Source organism: Pogoniulus pusillus, chromosome 5, assembly GCF_015220805.1.
Source record: "Pogoniulus pusillus isolate bPogPus1 chromosome 5, bPogPus1.pri, whole genome shotgun sequence".
Taxonomy (NCBI): Eukaryota; Metazoa; Chordata; class Aves; order Piciformes; family Lybiidae; genus Pogoniulus; species Pogoniulus pusillus.
The window spans coordinates 17288598-17311857 of NC_087268.1; the positions used below are offsets into that span (position 1 = coordinate 17288598).

General features: G+C 51.0%; 1 protein-coding gene across 1 annotated transcript in view; it reads left to right on the top strand.

Moving 5' to 3' along the window:
- The window catches only part of MAB21L3 (mab-21 like 3), a 32910-nt gene extending 19643 nt beyond the window's left edge, over window positions 1-13267 (top strand). Inside the window, exons 4-6 of the mRNA XM_064143997.1 lie at window positions 467-648; window positions 3136-3330; window positions 13034-13267. Coding sequence (XP_064000067.1) covers window positions 467-648; window positions 3136-3330; window positions 13034-13267 — 611 coding nt within the window. The remainder of the gene's footprint in view (window positions 1-466; window positions 649-3135; window positions 3331-13033) is intronic.
- The last annotated feature ends 9993 nt before the right edge of the window (window positions 13268-23260 follow it).

Below are 23260 nucleotides of genomic sequence, written 5' to 3' on the forward strand. Positions count from 1 at the left end.
CACTCTCTCTGGCAACAACTTCCTCCTAACATCCAGCCTGTAGTTGTTCTTCCTTCTCCTTTCTGTTCATATTCTCCAGAGTAAATTAGGATGATGACCATTAGGAAGACATTCTTTACTGTGAGTGTGGTGGAACATTAGAACAGGTTGTCCAGGGAGATGGTGGAGGCCCCATCCTTGGAGACATTCAAAGTCAGACTTGAGGGGGCTGTGAGCAGCCTGGTCTGGTTTGGGATGTTCCTGTTTACTTCAGGGGAGGTGGACTAGGTGACCTTTAAAGGTCCCTTCCAACCCAATGCATTCTATGATTTGATGATAAGTTTTTCTCTTGTATTCTGCTTAAAGCACTGAAGAGAAACTGTTTAGACAGAAGAATAGAACTGCAAGGCTCTAGACAGCATCTTTCTTGGCTTGTGGAAGAGAACCTTGTCTTCTTTTTTTATCTTCTCTTGCTCTTCCTTCACAGGTAAAGTGACTGTGCTGGAGAGCTTCAGCTCAGTGGTCCGGGTGGCTGTGGAAACATCAGAATCCCAGGTGGAGGTGGAGCTGGTCCCTGCTGTGGAGATCCCAACTTGCTGGCCTGAGAAAGCCCAGTGGCCTCGTTGCCTTAAGCGTTGGCCTTCCCAGGAAAAAGTGCAGTGCATCAAGGTGAAGAGGTTTTTAAACCCACTATTGACTCTGTGCCAGAATTTACCTCACGGGTGTCTGGCAGTGACTTTCCAAGTGAAGGACTGCATGGTGGTGGCAGGCAGCAGCACAGTTGGAAGAGATATTCTCTAGAGAAGCAACATTTCAAAGTATCCTGACAGATTTTATTGGGATTTTTTACCCCCCTTATTATGGTTTAACCACAGATGGCAATTGAGCACCTTGCAATTCACTTATTCCCCCCACCCAGTGGGATGGGGGAGTGAACTGGAAAAAAAGAACCAAAGCAGAAGTAAAGCTTATGAGTTGAAATAAAGACCATTTAACAGGGCAGACAAGGGAAGGAAAACAGCTATAGTAATAACAGTTATTATTACAGAACATAGAAACCAAAGTGATGCACAATACCACTGCCTACCACCTGCTGGCCAGTGTTCAGCTGATTCCTCAGCTGTGGTGCCTCTGGTTGTGAGCAACCCATGAGCCATCTATGTGCCCTTGTGACCAAGGCAAATGGTATTCCTGCCTTAGGATGAATGCCCAGCAGGTCAAGGGAGGTGCTTCTGCCTCTCTGCTCTTCTCTGTTCTGCCCTCTGAGGCTGCATCACAGGCCCTATGAGGAGAAGCTGAGGGAGCTCGAGGTGTTTAGCCTGGAGAAGAGGAGGCTCAGGAGTGACCTCATTGCTGCCTACAACCTGTAGCCAGGTGGGGGTTGGTCTCTTCTGCCAGGCAACCAGCAGCAGAACAAGGGGACACAGTCTCAAGTTGTGCCGGGGGAGGTCTAGGCTGGATATTAGGAGGAAGTTGTTGCCAGAGAGAGTGATTGGCATTGGAATGGGCTGCCCAGGGAGGTGGTGGAGTTGCCATCCCTGAAGGTGTTGAAGCAAAGCCTGGCTGAGGCACTTAGTGCCATGATCTAGTTGACTAGATAGGGCTGGGTGCTAGGTTGGACTGGCTGATCTTGGAGATCTCTTCCAACCTGGTTGATTCTATGATTCTGTAATCTGGAGTATTGTGTCCAGTGCTGGGCTCTCCAGTTCAAGATGGACAGGGAAGTACTGGAGAGAGTCCAGTGGAGGGCTGTGAAGATAATGGAGGGACTGGAGCATCCCTTTTATAAAGAGAGGTTGAGAGCCCTAGGGCTCTTCAGCCTAGAAAGTACCAAGAGGGTATAAGTATCTAAATGGTGGAGGTCAATAGGATGGAGTTGAGCTCTTTTCAGTGGTGTCCAGTGGTGGGAAAAGGGGCAACAGGTACAAACTAGAACACAGGAGGTTTCACTCGAACTTAAGGAAAAGCTTCTTTTCTTTGAGGGTGTCTGGCCAAGAAGGCCAACAGCATCCTGGCCTGGATCAGCAATGGTGTGACCAGCAGCAGTAGGGAGGTGCTCATGCCCCTGCACTCAGCACTCATGAGACCACACCTGGAGTACTGTGTCCAGTTTTGGTCACCACAGTATAGGAGGGACATTGAGGTGCTGGAGCAGGTGCAGAGAAGGGCAATGAGGCTGGGGAGAGATCTGGCAAACATCACCTATGAGGAGCTGCTGAGGGAGCTGGGCTTGTTTAGTCTGGAGAAGGGGAGGTTAAGAGGGGACCTGATTGCCCTCTACAGCTACCTAAAAGGAGGTTGTAGTGAGGCTGGAGCTGGTCTCTTCTCCCCAGTTACTAATGATAGGACAAGAGGAAATGGCCTCAAGTTGTGTCAGGGGAGGATTAGGTTGGCTGTTGGGAGGAAGTTCTTTTCTGAGCAGGTGGTCAGGCACTGGAACAGGCTGCCCAGGGAGGTGGTGGAGTTGCCATCCCTGGAGGTGTTTGAAAGGAGAGTGGATGTGGCACTTGAGGCTGTGGTGTAGTGATGAAGGCTGCTGGGATGAAGGTTGGACTGGATGATCCTGGTGGTCCTTTCCAACCCTAGCGATTCATGGTGATGAGATGTTGTGCTGAGGGATTTGGTTTAGTCAAGGACTTGTCAGTGTGAAACTAATGATTGGACTCCATGATCTTGAAGGGTTTTTTCCTTTTCTTTCCTGAGCAGGTGGTCAGGCACTGGAACAGGCTGCCCAGGGAGGTGGGGGAGTCACTGTCCCTGGAGGTGTTGAAGCAAAGCCTGGCTGAGGCACTTAGTGCCATGGTGTAGTTGAATGGACATTGCTGGGTGCTAGTTTGGCCTGGATGATCTTGGAGGTCTCTTCCAACCTGATCAATTCTATGATTACTAGCACTGCTGGTGCTGTACCTGAATCTCCTGGGAATAATAGCGTTCAGCACACAAGGAAATAAACCAAAGCTGCATGCCAGAAATCAAACTGCCTGTTTGTTTAGCTAAGAATTAGGATGGGAGCATGATTCTTGTTTACTGGCTCTGGTAACCCCATTTGGAACACGCTTTGTGAGATGTCATGCATCCTTTTTTGCAACATCTCTCTGCCTTGCTCAGAGAATTTTGGCTCTGATCTGAAGTCACACTTACCCCTTTTGTTCACAGTCTCTTGGGTTTGACCTTTTGGCCCGCTCCAATTATCACTGGCAGCTGTGCTTCTCCCGTGCTGAGCACATACTCATGGAAGGACTTGATGAAGATGGTGGTTGTCGCATGAAGTGCTTCAGGGTCATGAGGCAGATGAAGGAAGATGTCTGGTGTGCTGGAAATAAGCCTGTCATCACAGCTTATCACCTTCAGGTAGGCATCACTATGATACCCAGATACAGTCTCAGTATCTGTTGCCATGGCTTCTGTGCACTACTGTCAAAGTACCACGGTGTAAATCACTGTGGCATCTACGTGGATTCTGAGGTGACTTGTCAGAACTGCTGTACCCTTTCATTGCTTTAAATGGCAAGAAGTTCAGTAAATAGACATTCCAAGATACTAAAACCTGGAGAAACGTTATGATTGCAGCAGCATAAATCATGTTAGAGTCAAAGTCTCTGCTCCCTTTCAATTTCTTATGGGTAATATTGCCTTTGACTGGATCATTTCCTCCTGCTTCTTGACTATCCCAGCCATGGATATCCATTTATCTGTCTGGAGGAAAATTGTGCCTTTGTGGACTTACACCAAACAAAATTCTCTTGGGTGAATGTTATTTCATGAAGGAGGTGCAGGCTGCAGTTCTGGTATTGTTTCACCCAAGATGGGAAGAGAAGAAAGAGATTAAGGGGTGGTAGGATTCTCCCTGTGCATACTTCAGGATTCAAGATGGCTCAAAGTAATATTCATGAAAGAAAGATAGAAGGTTCTTCTCTGACTGTCCCCATGTCTGGCAGCATGTGGACTACAGGCAGCATGATTTATGAGACAGCAGAACAACTCTCTTTTCTGGGCCTCTCTCTTCTTGGAGCCTCTAGGGAATGGCTTCTCTTCTCCCACCTTGAAGCCTCCAGCTACTAACTGTTTGCTATCCTGAAGAGATGCAATGCCAAGAGTTGAGGAGGCTGATTATAGCTTAGCAGAATGCAGAGCTTCCTGGTGCCTGTACGAACAACCTGGTGGGAAAACCTGTCCTGGGTAGGAGAAAGTAGGAAACCATTGAACCATTAGTAACAATCTCTTTCTCTGGCTTACGAAGAAGAGGAGCAAAAAGTGCTGTTGCATGGACCCTTGATCGAGGTAAAAAGCTCTTTAGAAGCTCTTCAGTTCTTTACATGTATTTCAGGCTTTTACTGCACAAGAGGAGTGGTTTACCAGGCAGAAGGAGTGCTGCAATACTGCTAATGTAAAGGAAACATACAGAAAAAACAAGTGACAGAAACAGTCAGTGAATAGACTGAGGTCATTTACCTGGACCTGAGCAAGGCCTTTGACACTGTCCCACACCACATCCTGGTCTCCAAGCTGGTGACACATGGGTTAGATGGATGGAGCACCAGAGTGGCTGTCAACGGGTACATATCCAAGTGGAGGCCAGTGGCAAGTGGAGTCCCTCAGGGATCAGTTTTGGGACCAGTCTTGTTCAAGATATTTGTTGGTGCCATGGAGAGAGACATTGAGTGCAGCCTCAGCAAGTTTGCTGACAACACCAAGCTGTGTGGTGCAGCAGCCAGGCTGAAGGGAAGGGATGGCATACAGAGGAACCTGGACAGGCTGGAGAGGTGGGCACAAGCCAACCTCATGAGGATCAACAAGGCCAAGTGCAAGGTCCTGCATCTGGGTTGAGGCAATGCCAAGCACAACTCCAGGCTGGGCAGTGAGTGGCTGGAGAGCAGCCCTGAGGAGAGGGACTTGGGGGTGCTGCTGGTGGATGAGAAGCTCAACATGAGCCAGCAATGTGCACTTGCAGCCTGGAGGTCCAACCAGAGCCTGGGCTGCATCAGGAGAAGTGTGGCCAGCAGGTTGAGGGAGGTGATGCTCTCTCTCTACTGCACTCTGCTGAGACCCCACCTGGAGTACTGCATCCAGTTCTGGAGCCCCCATTACAAGAGGGATGTGGAGGTGCTGGAGTGTGTCCAGAGAAGAGCCACAAGGATGATGAGAGGGCTGGAGCAGCTCTGAGGACAGACAGAGGGAGCTGGGGCTGTTGAGCCTGGAGAAGAGGAGGCTCCCAGGTGACCTTCTTGTGGCCTTTCAGTATCTGAAGGGGGCCTACAAAAAAGCTGGGGAGGGACTTTTCAGGATATCAGGAAGCAACAGGACTAGGGGGAATGGAGCAAAGCTGCAGGTGGGGAGATTCAGAATGGATGTGAGGAGGAAATTGTTCATCATGAGAGTGGTGAGAGGCTGGAATGGGTTGCCCAGGGAGGTAGTTGAGGCCCCATCCCTGGAGGAGTTTAAGGCCAGGCTGGATGGTTCTCTGGTCAGCCTGCTCTAGAGTGGGGTGTCCCTGGGCATGGCAGGGGGGTTGGAACTGCATCCTTGTGATCCCTTCCAACCCTGACTGATTCCATGATTCTATGCTAAACCAGCAGCTGAACAGAAGCTTAGTGTTGGGTTTCTTCACATTATGAGGTTCCACCTGTTGGAGGTATCTGACAATTTGAAAAGACTCCACATGAAAAAGGCCCTTTATGACAGAGGGAATCCTGCCCCAGAGACGTTCTGACAGCCTTAGAGGACCAAGCAAGCACACTTGTTAAGCTTACCTCCAAAAGAATTAAGTCCAAGACCAGGAAGTCCAGAAAGTCTTAGGCACGCTTTGAAAGCTAACTCTATGCTTCTGATAGGCAGCTGGTAGTAAGGGAAGGGTCAGTAGATGCTGGGCATGGACGACCTGTGTGGCACCTGACTGGAAGTGCAGGCCTATTTCCCTTGCCTCCAGAAACTGCATTGCAGCTGCTGCCCATGGATCTTGCTGAAGCAGTATTAGTGTAACGAAAAGGTAACTGCTCTGCCAGTCTCCAAGGAGTAGCTCTTCCAGGATTACAGCTTGAATTCCTCACTATGTCTTGTGTGCTCTGGCAACATTACAAAAGTCTTTCTGGTTCTTGCAGCTGTGAATTAAAAAAAAAACCTGTCCACTTTTCCAAAGCTGTCTGGGAAGAAACTTGTCAGCAGTATAGAATCACAGAGTTGTTTTGGTTGGTAAATGTAAGTACCTTGAGGAAAGTCTTAGAATCAGAGAATCAGTCAGGGCTGGAAGGGACCACAAGGCCACAAGGATCAGCTAGTTCCAACCCCCCTGCCACATCCAGGGAGGCTGCCCACAGCCTCATCTAGCCTGGCCTTAAACACCTCCAGGGATGGAGCCTCAACCACCTCCCTGGGCAACTCAGTCCAGGCTCTCATCGCTCTCATGCTGAACAACTTCTTCCTCATGTCCAGTCTTGTCTTACAACTAGTGTGACCAGCAGGATCTCTACTCAGGACCACAGAATTGTCAGGGTTGGAAGGGGCCTCAAGGATCATCTAGTTCCAACACACCTGCTATGCACAGGGACACCTCACACTAGATCAAGTTGCTCAGAGCCTCATCCAGCCTGGCCTTAAAAACTTCCAGGATGGGGATTCCACCACCTTGCTGAGCAACCTGTTCCAGTGCCTCACCATCCTCGTGCTGAAGAACTTCTTCCTAACATCCAATCTGAATTTACCCACTTCTAGTTTTGCTCCATTCCCCCTGGAACTATCACTACCTGACATCCCACAAGGTCCCTCACCAGCTTTCTTGGTATACCCCCTTAAAGTGTCCAGAGGAAGGTGATGAAGCTGGCGAGAGTTCTGGAACACAGCCCTGTGAGGAGAGGCTGAGAGAGCTGGGGGTGTGCAGCCTGGAGAAGAGGAGGCTCAGGGCTGACCTCATTGCTGTCTACAACTACCTGAAGAGAGGCTGTAGCCAGGTGGGGGGTTGGTCTCTTCTGCCAGGTTGGTCTCTTCTGCCAGGCAACCAGCAGCAGAACAAGGGGACAGAGTCTCAAGGGAAACTGATGGAGCAGGTTCTCTTGGGGCCAATAACTGCGCACCTGAGGGATGGCAAAGAGCTCAGGTCCAGCCAGCATGGGTTTAGGAAGGGCAGATCCTGCCTTTCTAACCTGATCTCCTTCTATGATCAGGTGACCCGCTTGGTGGATGTGGGGAGGCTGTGGATGTGGTCTATCTGGACTTCAGCAAGGCCTTTGACACTGTCCCCCACAGCAAACTGCTGGCTAAGCTATCAGCCCATGGCTTGGATGGCAACACTCTGTGCTGGGTTAGGAACTGGCTGGAGGGCCGGACCCAGAGAGTGGTGGTGAATGGTGCCACATCCAGCTGGCAGCCAGTCACTAGTGGTGTCCCTCAGGGATCAGTGCTGGCCCCCATCCTCTTTAACATCTTCATAGATGATCTGGATGAGGGCATGGAGTCAGTCATCAGCAAGTTTGCAGATGACACTAAGCTGGGGGCAGATGTGACTGAGTTGGAGGGCAGAAGGGCTCTGCAGCAGGACCTTGTCCGCCTGTACAGATGGGCAGAGTCCAATGGAATGGGGTTCAATAGCTCGAAGTGCAGGGTGCTGCACTTTGGCTACAACAACCCCATGCAGAGATACAGGCTGGGGTCGGAGTGGCTGGAGAGCAGCCAGACAGAGAGGGATCTGGGGGTACTGATTGATACCCGCCTGAACATGAGCCAGCAGTGTGCCCAGGTGGCCAAGAGAGCCAGTGGCATCCTGGCCTGCATCAGGAATGGTGTGGTCAGCAGGAGCAGGGAGGTCATTCTGCCCCTGTACTCTGCACTGGTTAGACCACACCTCGAGTACTGTGTTCAGTTCTGGGCCCCCCAGTTTAGGAGGGACACTGAGATGCTTGAGCGTGTCCAGAGAAGGGCAACGAGGCTGGTGAGAGGCCTTGAGCACAGCCCTACGAGGAGAGGCTGAGGGAGCTGGGATTGTTTAGCCTGGAGAAGAGGAGGCTCAGGGGTGACCTTATTGCTGTCTACAACTACCTGAAGGGTGGTTGTGGCCAGGAGGAGGTTGCTCTCTTCTCTCAGGTGGCCAGCTCCAGAACGAGAGGACACAGCCTCAGGCTGCACCAGGGGAAATTTCGGCTGGAGGTGAGGAGAAAGTTCTTCCCTGAGAGAGTCATTGGACACTGGAATGGGCTGCCCGGGGAGGTGGTGGAGTCGTCGTCCCTGGGGCAGTTCAAGGCAAGGTTGGATGTGGCACTTGGTGCCATGGTCTAGCCTTGGGCACTGTGGTAAAGGGTTGGACTTGATGATCTGTGAGGTCTCTTCCAACCTTGGTGATACTGTGATATTGTGATACTGTTTTGCTGGGGGAGGTCTATGCTGGATGTTAGGAGGAAGTTGTTGCCAGAGAGAGTGATTGGCATTGGAATGGGCTGCCCATGGAGGTGGTGGAGTCACCATCCCTGGAGGTGTTGAAGCAAAGCCTGGCTGAGGCACTTAGTGCCATGGTCTAGTTGATTGGCCAGGGCTGGGTGCTAGGTTGGACTGGATGATCTTGGAGGTGTCTTCCAACCTGATTGATTCTATGATTCTAAGGGAGGGGCAACTGATGTTGTCTACCTGGGCCTGAGTAAGGTATTTGAGTCTGTCCCATATGACATCCTGGTCATGTGGAAAAACACAGACTGGATGGATGGAGCACTGCTGGATAAGGAATTGGCTGGATGGTCACACACAGAGAGTGGTGATCAAGGGCACAATGTCCACCTGGAGACCAGTGCCAAGTGACATCACTCAGACGTCAGTGCTGGCATGAGTGCCACTTAACATCTTTGTCAGTGACATGGATAGAGGAATCGAGTGCACCCTCAGCAAGTTTGCAGATGGCACCAAGCTGTGTGGCACAGTCAACTTGCTAGAGGGCAGGGATCCATCCAGAGAGACCTGGACAGAATGGAGAGGTGGGCCCAGGCCAATCTCATGACATTCAACAAGGCCAAGAGTAAAGTCCTGCACCTGAGTTGGTGCAATCCCAAGCACAACTCCAGTCTGAGTAGTGAATGTCTGAGAGCCAGCCCTGAGGAAAGGGTCCTGGGGGTCTGGGATGATGAAAAGCTCAACATAAACCTGCAGTGTGCATGTGCAGCCCAGACAGCAACCATGTGCTGGGCTTCAGTAAGAGCAGTGTGGCCAGCAGGGCAAGGGAGGGGATTCTCCCCCTTTACTCTTCTCTCCTCAGACCCCACCTGGAATACTGTGTGCAGTTCTGGAGCACCCAACACAAAGAGGACATGGAACTGTTGGAGCAAGTCCAGAGGAGGGCCATAAAGATGATCAGAGGGCTGAAGCAGCTCTGCTGTGAGGACAGGCTCTGAGAGTTGGGGCTCTTCAGCCTGCAGAAGAGAAGGATTTGAGGAGATCTTAGAGTAGCTCCCAGTATCTGAAGGGGGCCTACTGGAAGGCTGGGGAGGAACTATTTACAAGGTCTTCTAATGACAGGACAAGCGGCAATGGATTTAAAGAGGAGATTGAAACTGGATGTTAGGAAGAAGTTCTTTCCAGTGAGGGTGGTGAGACACTGGCACAGGTTGCCCAGTGAGGTTGTAGCTGCTCCCTCCCGGGAGGAGTTCAAGGCCAGGTTGGATGAGACCTTGAGTGACCTGTTCTAATGGGAGGTCTCCCTGCCTATGGCAGGGGGTTGGAACTGGCTGATCTTTGAGGTCTCTTCCAACCTAAACCATTAAAAAAATCCCAATAAGCCTTGAACTACCAGAGGCACTCATTACATGAAAGACATTTGGGTGCTGGAATGGGTCCGGAGGAGAGCAACAAAACTGATGAAGAGTCAGGAGAACAGGTTTTGAGTAGGAGCTGAGGAACTGGGTTTGTTTAGTCTGGAGAAAAGGAGGATAAGGAGAGAGCTTCTCCCTTTCTACAACTACCTGAAAGAAGGTTGGAGGGAGGAGGAGGAGGGGGTCACTTCTCTCTCGTAACAAGGAGAAATGCCCTCAAGTTGCACCAGGTAAGGTTTAAATTGAGCATTGGAAGAAACTTTTTCACTGAAAAGATTCTCAAAGACTGAAACAGAGTCCCCAAGGAGATGGAAAATCCCAATCCCTGAAGGTTTCAGAGGAATAGAGATGCGGTGCTGAGGGACATGGATTAGCACCAGGCTTGGCAGAGTTAGAGATCAGTTGGACTCAGTGATCTTAAAAGGTCTTTTCTAACGAAAATGATTCTATGATTCAATCATAGGAAACACAAGTAACACTGTAAGAGCAGTAATCACAGGCATTCTGCTGTTTCAACTCTGGGTTTCTCAAATGTCATGAAATAAATGTAGGGGCAATAGAGCATTGCACATGCTGTAGGTATCACACGCCAGAAAAAAACAGGCTGCACTCGATCCAAAAGCGTGTGCAGGATAAGAGTGGTAGCATTTGGAAGTGACCTCTGGAGGTCACCTGCTAAAGCAAGTTTGCCTAGAGCAGGTTGCACAGGAACACATGCAGGAGGGTTTTGAAAGTCTCTTGAGAAGGTGACTCTGCAGCCTCTCTGTGCAGCCTAGTCCTGAGCTCTGTTACCCTCAAAGTAAAGGAGTTTTGCCTTAAGTTCAAGTGAAACCTCCTGTGTTCATTTGTGCTTATTGTGCCTTGTCCTGTTACTGGATGCCACTGAAAAGAGCCCAGCCCTGCCCTCTTGACTGCCACCCTTTAGATATTAGAGTCATAGAATCAGACAGGGTTGGAAGGGACCACAAGGATCATCTGGTCCCAACGCCTCTACCATGGGCAGGGACACTCTACCCTAGAGCAGGCTGCCCACAGCCTCATCCAGCCTGGCCTTAAACGCCTCCAGCCATGGGGCCTTAACCACCTCCCTGGGCAACCCATTCCAGGCTCTCATCACTGTCATGCTCAACAACTTCCTCCTCACATCCACTCTGAATCTCCCCACCTCCAGCTTTGCTTCATTCCCCCTAGTACTGTCATTCCCTGTGAGCCTAAGAAGTCCCTCCCCAGCTTTTTTGTAGGCCCCCTTCAGATCCTGGTAGGCCACAAGAAGGTTGCCTGGGAGCCACCTCTTCTGCAGACTGAACAGCCCAAACTCCTTCAGTATGTCCTCACAGCAGAGCTGCTCCAGCCCTCTCATCATCCCTGTGGCCCTTATCTGGATGCACTCCAGCATCTCCATATCCCTCTTGTAATAGGGGCTGCAGAGGTGGATGCAGTACTCCAGGTGGGGTCTCACTAGAGTAGAGTAGACCTGCCTCGATCTGCTGGCCACACATATTGATAAGATCCACTCTCAGTCTTCTCTTTTCCAGGCTAAAGACCCCCAAGTGTCCCACCCTCTCCTCATAAAACAGGTGCTTCAATTCCCTCATCATCTTCATGGCCCTCCACGAGATTTTCTCCCTGTCTCTCTTGGACTAGAGAACCCAGAGTTAGACACAGTATTCCCTGTCTGTCTTCACCAGGGCAGAGTAGACCGGGAAGACAACCTCCCTCCATCTGCACCTGCAATAGTCACTTGGAATCTCAGTCTAGGGCTGTAAATCTGTGAACAGCATCAGCACAAATACAGCTGAGTTAACACATAATGATGCTGATCTGTTTATTACCTCCCTTCTTGCACCTACTGGCTCCTACACCTGTACAACCTGCAGGTGTTCAAAAAAAGCCTGGGTGAGGCACTTAGTGCCATAGTCTAATTGATTGGACAGGGCTGGGTAATAGGTTGGACTGGATGATCTTGGAGGGATCAGTGCTGGGGCCAGTCCTCTTCAACATTTTCACCAATGACATTGATGAGGGCACAGACAGAGTCTGCTCAACAAGTTCGCTGATGACACCAAGCTGGGAGGCTTGGCTGATCCAGCTGAAGGCTGTGTGGCCATCCAGAGAGAATTGGACAGACTGGAGAGCTGGGCACAGAGGAACCAGATGGGGTTCAACAAGGACAAGTGCAGAGTCCTGCACCTGGGGAGGAATAATAAACTGCAGCAGTACAGGCTGGGAGGTGATCTGCTGGAGAGCAGCTCTGTGGAGAGGGACCTGGGGGTCCTGGTGGAGAACAAATTAACCATGGCACAGCAATGTGCCCTTGTGGCCAAGAAGGCCAATGGCATCCTGGGTTGTATTAGGAGGAGTGTGTCCAGCAGATCAAGGGAGGTTCTCCTGCCCCTCTACTCTGCCCTGGTGAGACCTCATCTTGAATCCTGTGTTCAGTTTTGGGCTCCACAGTTTAAGAGAGACAGGGATCTGCTGGAGAGGGGACAGTGGAGGGCTAAAAGGATGATTAGGGGACTGGAGGGCATGGTTTATGAGGAGAGGCTGAGGGACCTGGGGCTGTTTAGTCTGGAGAAGAGAAGACTGAGAGGGGATTTGATAAATGTTTATAAATATCTGAGGGCTGTTTGGGAAGGGGGGACAGGCTCTGCTCACTTGCTGCCTGGGATGGGGCGAGGAGGAATGAGTGTAAGCTGCAGCAAACGAGGTTCTGCCTCAAGGGTCACAGAGCACTGGCACAGGCTCCCCAGAGAGGTTGTGGAATCTCTTTCTCTGGATATTTTCAAGGCCTGTCTCGATGTGTTCCTGTGTGATCTGTGCTAGATAGCATTGTTCTGCTATGGCAGGGGGGTTGGACTCGATGCTCTCCTTGGGTCCCTTCCAACCCCTAGCATCCTGTGATCCCTTCAGCCTGATCGATTCTACGATTCTAGAACAGGCTGTTTTCTGCAGCCTAAAATGCCTGGGATTTCTACAGAGCCTCCTGCCAGACGATGGCAGATAGGCCAAGACCATTGTCCTTGTGCTTCTCCTGCAGTCAATGAAACGGAGTTCTTCTGGGGAGTGATCCTAAGCAAGCACATCTGACCTGTCCTGCTTCATCCCTAGATGCGTTGTCTCCGTCACAGAAATGTTAAGACCAGGAGACAGCAACACAACTCCTCTGATTTCTAAGGCTGTCAACCACTCACCAGCAGAAGTGCCTTAGTAAGCTGTGTGTGATCCCTCAGCAGAACCTCTAACACCTCTTCTCTCCCATCTGCTTCTTGCAGACAGTGCTATTCTGGACGTGTGAAAAATACCCACGCAGCAAGGATTGGCGCCGCTTCCCCGAAGCCTTCCTGCGGCTGGTGCAGAAGCTGCACAAGTGTGTCAGCCAGCACTTCCTCAAGCACTACTTTGTCAAGAACACCAATCTGCTCAAATATGCCAACACCAGTGACCTGGACCTGGTGGCCAGCAAGCTCGCCCTCTTCTTGGAGAACCCCGGCTTCTGCCTGGACTAAGCCAGGAAAAGGCGTCCTCGCCCCGCTCCTGATCCAAACCCCCACCTCCTCCCGCCCCACCTGTGCTAGCTCTTCTTGTCCTTCCAGTAGATGCTGCAGCTGGCTTTGGGAGACAGTTGGCACATGCGGCGCGGAAGAGAAGCCTCAAGCTGGCAGCAGTGGGTGGTGAAAACTGATGGGGAGGTATCACTTGATGCCCAGCTGATCTAATTTGCTTTCAACAGTGACAGTCTGCCCGGAAGCTACAGCCAGCAAAACCCAACTTTCCTTGTCAGTCAGAGCAGGCAACTGCCTTGTTCTCCATCCCTAGCCGTGTGGCACCTGAGCAGAAGGACAGTGCAAAGAAGTCTCACTGTGCTGCCTACTGGCTGTGTAACCTAGCATAAGGATTGTTGTTGCTGCCTTCTTCCTCACAGGCCAGAGCAGAGGAACGTTTCTGAAGTGCACTGTAGCTGGAAGCTTGCTCAGGGGCACTTTGATGCCTCCATCTTCAATTTAAACGGGATGCTGCTCCTGTGTGAAGATAACTGTGTCACTAGGCTCAATGGAAACAGGAGGGGGAGCAGTGGTTTGTGCTTCCTCCTGATTTGTCTCTCCTCCACTTCCACTTTTCTTCCAGTTGCTTCAAATATGTTTTCCTCACGTTTCCTTTGTCAGTTGTGTTAGTCCCAGGCAACCAGCAAGAGAACAAGGGGACAGTGTCCCAAGTTGTGCTGGGGTAGATCTAGGCTGTATGTTAGGAGGAAGGTGTTGGCATAGAGAGTGATTGGCATTGGAATGGGCTGCCCAGGGAGGTGGGGGAGTTGCCATCCCTGTAGGTGTTGAAGCAAAGCCTGACTGAGGCACTTAGTGCCATGGTCTAGTTGACTGGATGGGGCTGGGTGCTAGGTTGGACTGGATGATGTTGGAGGTCTCTTCCAACCTGATTGATTCTATGACAGGTAGAAGACAAAATACCAGACTCCCCTGAGCTACAGGGCATCCATTAGCCTCCAACTCAAGCTTGTGGCCTGCTCACACACCTAGGAGCCTTGCAGCAGCTGTGGATATAGCAGTACCCTGGACTACCATTTCTAACCCCTGGAGTAGCATTACCTGTGACAGCAATGCGTTTTCTCTTCCCGACATACATGTCTGCTGTGCCTCTGGTCAGTCTGAGCCCCAAGAGAGAAAAACCTGCAGGAGCTGGCAGGTATGCAAAAAAATTCCACGAAATCTACCTTTTCTAAAAGACAATTTGAGGGCTGAGTATGCATCAAATAAGGACAGGGCTGGATGATAGGTTGGACTGGATGATCTTGGAGGTCTCTTCCAACCTGGTTGATTCTATGATTCTACATCATGCAACCTGGGGCTTTGCCAGAGCAGAATTTCACTCCCACCCCTAGCTTGATCCAGCAGGCTGGAGGTGGAGCAGGTCTTTCCCTAGTTGTTAGCAGCCATGTATTTTGGAGCAGTGTACAGAAGGAGAACGTTTTTCAAAGCCTGTTAGCTCCCAAACCCAAGCAGTGCTTTTAACATTATAGAAGTTCAGAAAGAAAATCAGTTTTGATGTTTCAGTGCTGGGCCCCATCCCCATCCTCTTTAACATCTTCATAGATGATCTGGATGAGGGCATGGAGTCAGTCATCAGCAAGTTTGCAGATGACACTAAGCTGGGGGCAGATGTGACTGAGTTGGAAGGCAGAAGGGCTCTGCAGCGGGACCTTGACCGCCTGCACAGATGGGCAGAGTCCAATGGGATGGGGTTCAATAGCTCCAAGTGCAGGGTGCTGCACTTTGGCCACAACAACCCCATGCAGAGATACAGGCTGGGGTCGGAGTGGCTGGAGAGCAGCCAGACAGAGAGGGATCTGGGGGTGCTGATTGATACCCGCCTGAACATGAGCCAGCAGTGTGCCCAGGTGGCCAAGAGAGCCAGTGGCATCCTGGCCTGCATCAGGAATGGTGTGGTCAGCAGGAGCAGGGAGGTCATTCTGCCCCTGTACTCTGCACTGGTTAGACCACACCTTGAGTGCTGTGTTCAGTTCTGGGCCCCCCAGTTTAGGAGGGACATTGAGATGCTTGAGCGTGTCCAGAGAAGGGCAACGAGGCTGGTGAGAGGCCTTGAGCACAGCCCTACGAGGAGAGGCTGAGGGAGCTGGGATTGGTTAGCCTGGAGAAGAGGAGGCTCAGGGGTGACCTTATTGCTGTCTACAACTACCTGAGGGGTGGTTATGGCCAGGGGGAGGTTGCTCTCTTCTCTCAGGTGGCCAGCACCAGAACAAAAGGACACAGCCTCAGGCTGCGCCAGGGGAAATTTAGGCTGGAGGTGAGGAGAAAGTTCTTCCCTGAGAGAGTCATTGGACACTGGAATGGGCTGCCCGGGGAGGTGGTGGAGTCGCCGTCCCTGGGGCTGTTCAAGGCAGGATTGGATGTGGCACTTGGTGCCATGGTCTAGCCTTGAGCTCTGTGGTAAAGGGTTGGACTTGATGATCTGTGAGGTCTCTTCCAACCCTGATGATACTGTGATACTGTGAAAAGAGCTAAGTTCTGGAGTGAGTCTGATGAACGTCAAGTGCAATGCTATGAAATCTCTGAAGCTGAACCAAAGTGGGTCGATTTTGTTTACTCCTTACACCTACACGGGAAAATCACAAAGTATCTCCTTTGCCAAGGGAGGGGGCAAAGAGGATTTGCAGCCCATCCTCCAGGGAATTGCTGGAGTGGGTGGCCTGCAAAATGAGGATTCGTGGCAGAGCATCTCCCCCTTGTGTCAGATTGTGGTCTGACATGCATGGCTTAGCATGGAAACAGAGAATCAGTCAGGGTTGGAAGGGACTACAAGGATCATCAAGTTCCAGCCCCCACTGCGGACATGAGAGGTGATCATGAATGTGCTGTAACTCAAGGAGGCGATGGAATGCTTTCCAGGGAAGGAGTTTTATTATTTAAGTATCATAGAATCAGTCAGGGTGGGAAGGGACCACCAGGATTATCTAGTTCTAGACTCCTTGCCATGCCCAGGGACACCCTACCCTCGAGCAGGCTGCCCACAGCTTCATCCAGCCTGGCCTTAAACACCTCCAGGGATGGGGCCTCAACCACCTCCCTTACAAAAGTCCAGTTCCAAGCTAGTAGTGAACCAAAAAGAAAACACAGCTCAAGGAAATAAATTCCTTGCAAAATGAGCTTCTATGGGAATTAACATCTGCTTGCAAATTGCTGTGATCCTCTTTTAAACAGATAAGGACACAGGGCTGGGAGGGATCTCATCAGCCATCAAACCCAACTGGTACTCTTTATGCTCCTTTCTCCTAAATGAACAGAGATAGAATCATAGAACAGTCAGGGTTGGAAGGGACTACAAAGGTTATCCAGTTCCAACCCCTTTGCCATGCCCAGGGACACCCTACCCTAGAGCAGGCTGCCCACAGCCTCACCCAGCCTGGCCTTAAACACCTCCAGCCATGGGGCCTCAAACACCTCCCTGGGCAACCCATTCCAGGCTCTCACCACTCTCATGCTGAACAACTTCCTCCTCACCTCCACTCTGAATAACCCCACCTCCAGCTTTGCTCCATTCCCCCTAGTCCTGTCACTCTCAGAGATCCTCAAAAGTCCCTCCCCAGCTTTTTTGTAGTCCCACTTCAGATACCAGAAGGCCACAAGAAGGTCTTGCAAAAGATCTGTGTCACGTGGCTTGCCACAGACTCAAGTCCTACAAAGCACAAGCAGGACAGAAAGTGAATGTGGTGAAGGGAGCACAGTGGTGCTGGGAGGCCAACACGCCCTGCTCCAGTCTCTTGCTTCAAGGCACTCAGATAAACACCTCACTATGGAACCTTTGCCAGCACTTCAGGCCATGGTCACATCACAGCCTGTCCCCCTCAGGCTGGACGATGCCTTCTTTCTCTGCATGCATGCTGTACTTTGGGTTTGTACCCCAACACATCTCCTTTTATGATCAGGTTCCCTGCCTGGTGAATGTGGGGCAGGCTGTACATGTAGTCTACCGGGACTGCAGCAAAGCCTTTGACACCATCTGCCACAACAAGCTCCTGGCCAAGCTGGCAGCTCATGGCTTGGACAGATTCTCTCTGATATGGGTCAAGAACTGGCTGGAGGGCTGGGCCCAGAGAGTGGTGGTGAATGGTGCCACATCCAGTTGGCAGCTGTCACTAGTGGTGTGCCCCAAGGATCAGTGCTGGGCACAGTCCTGCTCAATAACATTATCAATGATCTGGACCAAGGGATTGAGTCCAGCATCAGTAAGTTTGCAGATGACACCAATCTAGGAGCAGCTGTGGATCTGTTGGAGAACAGGAGAGCTCTGCAGAGGGACCTTGCCAGGCTGGATGGGTGGGCAGAGGCCAATGAGATGAGATTCAATAAGGCCAAGTGTAGAGTTCTGCACTTGGGCCACAACAACCCCAAGCAGTGCTACAGGCTGGGGACAGAGTGGCTGAGAGAGAGGAACCAGGCAGAAAGGGACCTGAGGGTAGCTGAAGATGAGGCAGAAGAGTGCCCAGGTGGGCAGGAGAGCCAATGGCATCCTGGCCTGGATCAGGAAGAGTGTGGCCAGTAGGATAAGGGAGGTTATTCTGCCTCTGTACTCAGCACTGGTCAGGCACCACCTTGAGTGCTGTGTCCAGTTCTGGGCTCCTCAATTCAAGAGAGATGTTGAGATTCTGGAATGTGTCCGGAGAAGAGCAACGAAGCTGGTGAGGGGCCTGGAACACAGCCCTGTGAGGAGAGGCTGAGGGAGCTGGGGGTGTTTAGGCTGGAGAAGAGGAGGCTCAGGGCTGACCTCATTGCTGTCTGCAACTACCTGAAGGGAGGCTGTAGCCAGATGGGGGTTGTTATCTTCTGCTAGGCAACCAGCAACAGAACAAGGGGACACAGTCTCAAGTTGTGCTGGGGGAGGTCTAGGCTGGATGTGAGGAGGAAGTTGTTGTCAGAGAGAGTGATTGACATTGGAATGGGCTGCCCAGGGAGGTGGTGGAGGCACCATCCCTGGAGGTGTTGAAGCAAAGCTTGGCTGAGGCACTTAGTGCCATGGTCTAGTTGATTGGATGGGGCTGGGTGCTAGGTTGATCTTGGAGGTCTCTTTCAACCTGTTTGATTCAGAACTTATTCAGAACTTATATTGGAAATTCATTTCCCCCCACCCCGGAGTAAATTTACCACAATTAGTCAGAATTTTGGAAGTTAAATTAAATCATATTTACAAAGGTAGACTGAATCTGAAAGCATGAAAAGCAGTAAACACATAAAGAGTGTATTTAGGTGTTATTTGCAGTTCAATAACAACACAATACTGCCTCATACAGCATTTCAGATCTCTCATTCCCTGGGCACAAAGAGGTCCAGAGAGCTGTACTGCAACCAGCTGCTTTCTCTACCTTCCCTACCCTGTACCTTAGAAACCAAATCAAGGCCTTCCAGGATCTGAAGGGAGCCTACAAAAAAGCTGGGGAGGGACTTTTGAGGATCTCAGGGAGTAACAGGTCTAGGGGGAATGGAGCAAAGCTGGAGGTGGGGAGATTCAGAGTGCCCATGAGGAGGAAGTTGTTGAGCATGAGAGTGGTGAGAGGCTGGAATGGGTTGCCCAGGGAGGTGGTTGAGGCCCCATGGCTGGAGGTGTTTAAGGTCAGGCTGGATGAGGCAGTGGGTAGCCTGCTTTAGGGTAGGGTGTCCCTGGGCATGGCAGGGAGGTTGGAACTAGATGATCCTTGTGGTCCCTTCCAACCCTGTCTGATTCTATGCTTCACTCTGGCACCATGCAAGGTCACGGAGAAGCCTCCTTAAAATTTTTGTCTCCTTCTCTGGGGAGTTTCAAGACCCATGTGGCTGCATTCCTGTGTGACCTTCAATAAATCATGTGGCCCTGCTCTGGCAGGGGGTGAGACTGTATCAGGACTGGCCTGGATCAGGAAGAGTGTGGCCAGTAGGACAAGGGAGGTTATTCTGCCCCTGTACTCAGCACTGGTCAGGCCACACCTTGAGTGCTGTGTCCAGTTCTGGGCTCCTCAATTCAAGAGAGATGTTGAGGTACTGGAAGGTGTCCAGAGAAGGGCAACAAAGCTGGTGAGGGGCCTGGAGAACAGCCCTGTGAGGAGAGGCTGAGGGAGCTGGGGGTGTTTAGGCTGCAGAAGAGGAGGCTCAGGGCAGACCTCATTGCTGTCTGCAACTCCCTGAATGCAGGCTGTAGCCAGGTGGGGGTTGGTGTCTTCTGCCATGCAACCAGCAACAGAACAAGGGGACACAGCCTCAAGCTGTACCAGAGGAGGCCTAGGCTGGTATGTTAGGAGGAAGATGTTGCCAGAGAGATTGATTGCCACTGGAATGGGCTGCCCAGGGAGGTGGTGGAGTCTTCGTCCCTGGAGATGTTGAAGCAAAGCCTGGCTGAGGCACTTAGTGCCATGGTCTAGTTGATTGGCCAGGGCTGGGTGCTAGGTTGGACTGGATGAGCTTGGAGGTGTCTTCCAACCTGGTTGATTCTATGATTTTCCAACTACAGTGCTTCTTTGAGTGCAAGCCTGACTGGGTGTGCTGTGGCTCTTTGTGAGGCATTTTTTTGTGCTGGTGATGGGGAAGTTGCACAGAAGGTCTCTGATAAAAAGAAAACAACCTTGCCAAGCATATTTGGTTGAATTTCTTACCACAATCAACTTTCTGCAAATAGCTTTTAGCATATACATTCAGCCCAACTGCAAAGCCATGCCATTATCCCAAGGTTTTTTCCTCCAGAAGAAAAGGAGCATCACCTTGTGTTCTGACCACAGAATAATTGTTTTCTATAGATTTCATGGTTTGAATTTTTCTTCTATAACAATGAACATCTTGACAAATGCAGCCTCCCCTGGGGTACCTTAAATTTAATCAAAAGCTCTGCCTGTGTTCAGAGTATCTCAAAGGAATGTGATGACTGCTCATTCCCCCTCTTTTTGATTGTTTTCATAAGTATTTGCTGGCTCCCAAAGGCACTGCCAGGGAAAGAAGAATTCTTGACTTTCATAATCAACTGGGTCAAGGCAATGCCAAGCACAAATCCAGGCTGGGCAGTGAGTGGCTGGAGAGCAACCCTGAGGAGAGGCACTTGGGGGTGCTGCTGGTGGACCAGAAGCTCAACAGGAGCCAGCAGTGTGCACTTGCAGCCTGGAGGGCAACCAGAGCCTGGGCTGCATCAGGAGAAGTGTGGCCAGCAGGGTGAGGGAGGTGATTCTCCTTCTCTACTCCACTCTGCTGAGACCCCACCTGGAGCACTACATCCAGTTCTGGAGCCCCCATTACAAGAGGGATGTGGAGATGCTGCAGCGTGTCCAGAGAAGGGCCACAAGGATGCTCAGAGGGCTGGAGCAGCTCTGCTGTGAGGACAGACGGAAGGAGTTGGGGCTGTTCAGTCTGGAGAAGAAGAGGCTCCCAGGTGACCTTCTTGTGGCCTTCCAGGATCTGAAGTGGCCTACAAAAAAGCTGGGGAGGGACTTCTGAGGATCTCAGGGAGTGACAGGACTAGGGGGAATGGAGCAAAGCTGGAGATGGGGAGATTCAGACTGGTTGTGAGGAGGAAGTTGTTGAGCATGAGAGTGGTGAGAGGCTGGAATGGGTTGCCCAGGGAGGTGGTAGAGGCCCCATGGCTGGAGGTGTTTAAGGCCAGGCTGGATGAGGCTGTGGGCAGCCTGCTCTAGGGTAGGGTGTCCCTGCCCATAGTAGAGGCATTGGAACTGGATGATCCTTGTGGTCCCTTCCAACCCTGACTGATTTATGATAATCTCTTTATGGTTCTCTAGGACTTTCTCCTTACCTCTCTGTTTTGCTTTCTCTCCTTCTCTGAATTATTGTCTTTAAAACAAGAAGGAGCAAACAGTGTCTGGAGGGGAACTGTCCTGCATGCACATGAAGCACAGCTCTGAAGATCAACAGACACTCCCAAAGCATCCACATAAGCAAAAGGGGGATACATTGAAAGGTGTGTTTGTGAGAAGACATGGGGTGCAGAGAGTGTCTGCAGAAATGCTTTGTTCAGGAGAGATGAAACTGAAGCTCCGAGGGAGTGCTGACTGACTCGTGGCTGAGTTCCTGAACACTGTGGCCTTTGCACAAGGTGATGGGGCTTGAACAGTGCTAACTGAGGGTGCTTGAAATAGTTCAAGGTAACGTGTTGCCAGCTGCTGCTTGGGCAGGAGAGGTGTATATGCCTCAAACGGGACAAGAGGTGCTGAAATCAGGGAATCGAAGAATCATTTCTGTGGCAAAAGATCACCAAGTCCAACCATTATCTAACTCTGCCAAGGCTGTTGATAATCCATGCCCCTCAGCACCACATCTCTATATCTCTGAAACACCTCCAGGGATGAGGATTCAACCACCTCCCTGGGGAGCCTGTTCCAGGGTTTGAAAACTCTTTTAGTGAAGAATTTTCTTCTAATATCCAATCTAAATCTTCCATGGTGCAACTTTCTCTCATTTTCTCTCATCCTATCATGTTACTCAGTGGAAGGGACCAACACCCACCTCACTCCAACCTTCTTTCAGAGAGCTGTAGAGAGTGACATGGTCTCCCTTCAGCCTTCTTTTCTCCAGACTAAAGAGTGACAGTTCCCTCAGCTGCTCCTTAGAAGACTTGTGCTTCAGACCCTTCACTAACTTCACTGCCTTTCTCTGGACCCTCTCCACCACCTCAGTGTCTTCCTTGGAGTCAAGGCCCCCAAACTGAGCACAGTATTCAATGTGTGATCTTACCAGTGCTGAGTACAGGGGAACAATTCCTTCCCTTGTCCTGCTCATCACACTACTGATACAGGCCATGGTGCTGGTGGTCATCTTGCTGCCTGAGCACACAGCCAGCTGTCAATCAATGCTACCAGGTCTTTCACTAGTCAGCAGCTTTCCAGTCACTCTGCCCCAAGCCTGGACCCAGCTCTTGGCTTTGTTGATTCACTGGAGCACAGCCCTGTGAGGAGGGGCTGAGGGAGCTGGGGGTGTGCAGCCTGGAGAAGAGGAGGCCCATTGCTGTCTCTACCTACCTGAAGGGAGGCTGTAGCCAGGAGGGGGTTAGAAAGGGTTGCCCAGGGAGGTGGTTGAGACCCCATCCTTGGAGGTGTTTAAGGCCAGGCTGGATGAGGCTGTGGGCAGCCTGATCTAGGGTAGGATGTCCCCGCCCCTGGCAAGGAGGTTGGAACTAGATGATCCTTGTGGTCCCTTCCATCCCTGACTGATTCTATGATTCTATGGTCTCTTCTGCCAGGCAACCAGCAAGATAATAAGGGGACAGTGTCTCAAGTTGTGCCAGGGGAGGTCTAGGCTGGATGTTAGGAGGAAGTTGTTGCCAGAGAGAGTGATTGGCATTGGAATGGGCTGCCCAGGGAGGTGGTGGAGTCGCTGTCCCTGGAGGTGTTGAAGCAAAGCCTGGCTGAGGCACTTAGTGCCATGGTCTAGTGGATTGGCCAGGGCTGGGTGCTAGATTGGCCTGGATGATCTTGGAGTTCTCTTCCAACCTGGTTGATTCTATGAGTCTCATACAATAGGTCTCAGGCCATTGATCCAGCCTGTCCAAATCCCTTGGTAGAGGCTTTCTACCCTCCCGCTTAATGTCATCTGCAAACTCCTCACTGATCATTGATAAAGCTATTCAAGAGAACACAAAGATGTTGAAGAGAGGACTTGTGGTGGGTGCCAAGGGCTTTCTTTACCACTGCGAGGCATTCTCAGTCCTCAACGCCAACAGTACTGCCCTGTCTAGCAGAAAGTTTCATGTGAAGTGTGTTGCTCTGTTGCCACTTAAAACCTGAGTGTTTTTTAGTCACTAGAGGGCAATGTCTCTCTCAAACACGGCAGTAACGCCAGGATCTCACTTGCTCTTCAGATCAGCATCTTCTTAGTCACCACCGAACTTGAGACAAATGAAATCCACTAATTTAAAGTTAATTTCTATTGCCAAAAATGAGAGTGCAGAGACTAGGGGAGAGATTTCTAGCTAACGGCAAGACCTGAACCCGTCCAAAAGCCAGA